Source organism: Populus alba, chromosome 3 (genome assembly GCF_005239225.2).
Source record: "Populus alba chromosome 3, ASM523922v2, whole genome shotgun sequence".
Classification (NCBI taxonomy): Eukaryota; Viridiplantae; Streptophyta; class Magnoliopsida; order Malpighiales; family Salicaceae; genus Populus; species Populus alba.
The window spans coordinates 19,788,928-19,793,001 of NC_133286.1; the positions used below are offsets into that span (position 1 = coordinate 19,788,928).

General features: G+C 37.6%; 1 protein-coding gene across 1 annotated transcript; it reads right to left on the reverse strand.

The window, feature by feature from the left end:
* Nucleotides 1-222: 222 nt before the first annotated feature.
* On the reverse strand, nucleotides 223-3,783 carry LOC118054660 (uncharacterized). The gene is made up of 5 exons (XM_035066309.2): nucleotides 3,059-3,783; nucleotides 1,473-1,530; nucleotides 1,295-1,378; nucleotides 998-1,139; nucleotides 223-808 (listed from the first exon to the last, which is right to left on the reverse strand). The coding sequence occupies exons 1-5, from the start codon at nucleotides 3,486-3,488 to the stop codon at nucleotides 455-457; spliced, it is 1,068 nt and encodes a 355-aa protein (XP_034922200.1). The 5' UTR covers nucleotides 3,489-3,783; the 3' UTR covers nucleotides 223-454.
* Nucleotides 3,784-4,074: the final 291 nt, after the last annotated feature.

Below are 4,074 nucleotides of genomic sequence, written 5' to 3' on the forward strand. Positions count from 1 at the left end.
CCATGTGGATTCAACACAAAAATATATTTGTGCCACCGGCCACCAGAAAAAAGTCATCAGCACCTAGCCTGTCACTAGTAAGTAGTAACTAGTACAATAATCCACCCCTAGGGTTGCAAGGAGATATAAGATCTCACCTGGAATTGAAAAGCTAATAAGAATAGAAACCATATCAAGGACAAAGAAGGTTTAACTTTGAACGCAGGTGAGTCTTTCAGCATATTCACTTGAACAAAGAAAATATATGTATGCATAACAGCCATATCATTCATACAAATAATTACATGAATCAAATTGTTGCAAATATACCTGCTTGCAGTTGCTTTCTTTAGAGGCAATTATCTTTTGTACAAAACCATTAGACACAGCCCTCCTTGAAAGGAATGCCAGACACAGAAATTGGCATGACCTCCAACTTACCAAACAAATTTTTTTATGGTTATGAATAAGAATTCTAGTCATCGACAGCTCTAGATAATCCAACATCTATTGGATCCTCAAGTTCTTTCACTTTGGTTTTAGCCTCAAGATAGTCATCCTTTACCCTTGCTTCTCCCTTGGTTGTACACTCTTGGAATCTAAAGCAATTTATGAGATGATCATTTGTTAGTCCAGCCACTTGCATGAATGAGTATATAACTGTTGGACTGACGCTTCGAAACCCTCTTTTTACTAGGTCTTTGCTTATGAGCTCTGCTTTTGGAGTCTTGACTGGGACTTGGCGGGAATATCGGAATTGGCTTATGATGGGCTTATGATTCACAAAGTTCCAGATGTATTTATCAAACGACCCAAACTCATCTGTGACCTGCAGCATCAACAAGATGTGAGTTTACAGCAGTTTAAAGGTCATGGTTGAAAAAATCTTCAAAAATATTACATCAAACCCAGAGCTTTCTTTACCATAAGTTGTTTAAGGAAAATCACAAAAAACAGGAAGTCAGTATCAGGCTTACATCAGGGGGGGAAAACTAATTAAAAAAGTCTACGTCTCTACCTTGCAAATTTGACGTGCATTCTCAATGATCGATCGGAGCTTTAGCTCTGACAGTAGGGAGCTGGCAGGGCTACCTGGCACTGCTATCCTTTTCTCGTTTAATTTGGAAACGTCAATTGGATCAAAATCCAAAAAGACTTCCCTGTATGCAAATAAATGCACCTCTGAGTCAATCAAGTTATACCCAATAAAAGTTTGAGCATCAACAACTCACATCATCTTTTGATTATTGAATGCCAGAACAGCAAAAGCATCAAAGGATCATAACATACACACTTGATTCGAAATAACCAATACCTAAATATATGCCTTTTGTTAAGAATGAGGGGCCATGTAAGTTCAGCCAAAGCACCCGATAGGCTTAGCAGTTCAAACAGCTTCCTGCATGTTGAAAGAAATGATCAGAGACTGAGGGGGCTACCAGATCCGCTTTTACTTTAGAAGAGGATATCCCAAGGGTTTTGTGAGTGCATACTTGTCATCATTGACCGGGACTCCCCATTCTTCATCATGAAAAGTGGCATAGCTTGGATCTTTTAGAGCAGGGAAAATATTAATCAGCAAATTCAACTTGGTAAGAAAAATTCAAAACTTGTAATTATAATCACATCATGGGAAGAAAATTACGAGTGTGCAAATTATCTGGCATTTTGCAGCCTGCCACTGAATGCAGAACAGTTGCGAATTAACTAACTGGATTTTAATTATCTTGTTTCTAGAGATGGTTTGCAGTAAATTACAGAACATGAAATAAAGAATTTTGCATCTAAGAATCCTCTAGCCACATGATTGTTTAATTGTTTGGTTGGCCATCCAATAAACCAAATCAATGGAACATTGAGCTTCAGCCTCTTCACTTGGAACTACTCCCCTTTTGATTCCATTATATTCTATAGCTTAGATCAAGTCTCCATACATGGCAGACATGGACCATTTCCATTAAATAAAAAAATGATATATTAGATTCAGCTACATCGATTCCTACTCATCACCCTCCTCTTGATAGGGGTATTCCCATAACATACATGCAAACACGCCAAAATGCTTTGCCACAAAACAAACCAGCATCTCGTAGTTTCCTAGTTCATCTATACATCATTTAGCAAAACGAGGTCCAAAACATTCTGATAAGGAAACTTTAAAGTTAATGGGAGAGGAATTTATTTCACTATCAATTATCTGTGGTAAGGCCTAGCTCTGCAGAACTGTTAAGAGTAGAAGTGTGCTCCTGGAGCATGACCACAGATGAGATGGAGATGAATGCTCTGAATGCACAGGAACACACACCTCAAACTCTGGCATCTACTAATGCAGGAATATTTGTATTTCAGTTAACCCCCTCAATTTATGAACATCTTGCCACTTAGATGAGAATGATTGAGATATATAATCACTTCTTTAGAGTTGTATGCCAAACTAATTCAAGATTAAGTGACAAAAGGTTATTAGCAACTAATTAAATACTTATTGCTGAAAAGTTATTCCATTTTATCTTTCCCATTAATAAATGTTTTGCATTATCAAGATTCACGAAAACCAACTAAGGCCAAATTCAGATAAATATGACAAGTAACGCCCTAAGGTTTTCTTGTACGAAATACTATTCTTATAACAGATGCTAACTACTAATTGAAGCAGAATATCAACCTCACAAAAGCCTAATGAAATTCTTTCATCTGTCAAAGAAAATGCCTTCCTTGACATGAAAAATAACAAGAGTACAACAATTTCAAATTTGATGCATAACCTACTTGATTTTAGCATGTTCTAGACCCAATTCAACATAGATTGATATTTCTCTTAGTCACCAAGGGCTAATTTCCTACTTAAAAAAAAAAAAAACTCCATTTTCCATAAATTAGTAGGATCATTGATACACGCATAAACCAAATACACACATACACCCCTTTAAAACTATTACCGTCCAAACCTCTCAATTCTTGAACTTTCAAGAATCATAAGAACATCGATATTCAAGTAAAAACACACCTAATTCAAACACACCTGTAAGGAAAACAGAAAACAGAAAACAGAGAGGGAGAATATATAAAAAAACGTTACCAGTAGTAGGTGTAACCCAAGCACATCTTTTTTTAATTTGAAGTTGAAAGTCGTCGGTGCTATTATCCCCCACCAGTACTTCGTTCTCACCACCACCACCACCACATTGCTTGTTCCTTACCATCACCGCGTTCCTTCTTACCGCCGTTCTCCCACTAGACCACGACGAGGAAGACGAAGACGCCCGGCTAAGCGGCGACGAGGATTCCGACGAGGCGTAGGAGGAGCAGGAAGCATTCATGGACTTTTGTCTCAAAACAACGAATTTGCCAATGCCACATTTCTTCTTGCTCTTGTTGTTGGACTCCGTTTCTTGCGGCGGCTGTTTCTCGTTGGTGGGTTTCTTCTTCGTCGCCGGCTTTTCTGGTTCCTTGTTTTCCGGTTCTCTGATGCTGTTCATGGCCCGCACTCTAGGTGGGCCCCCCGACATTGCCTCCCCCCCCTTACCTCTTCTCCAAGATGCCCCCAGTAATGCTTCGAATTTACTCTTTCAAAGCTGAGATTTTTGTCGCGCTGGTCATTGTTTGAGCTTAGTAGAGAGATTTGAGTGCTGCGTTGGTGGGTAGAAATGAGATATTGGTGCTGAAAGAAGTTTCTTTTCTAGAATGAGTGAGGGTCTGTTTGGGCAGTGAGAAAGTGTGGGAAAGTGGGAGAGTGGACTTTTTCCTTTTCCTTTTCTTTTTCCTTTGGAGAGAAAAAGTGAACTTGCTAGTTAAAATGTGCCACGTAATAGTATGTCCGAACACTGATATGCTAAATACCTCAATTTTTGTAAAAAATAAGGTAATATATTTTATGGATAATGCTGTAAGAATACAACTAATTTACTGGAACGCCATACGTTATTGTTGAAATAAAAAAAAAATTGAACTTAAAAAAGATACTCAAGTTACAAAATTTTTTGAAATTTATTATTAAATCCCGTTCAATATGTTAATTTGTAAATCTTTTCACTTGATTTTTTTTTTTTATCAAACTCTAGTTTAAAATTAACCAATATAAAAATTACTTTGACA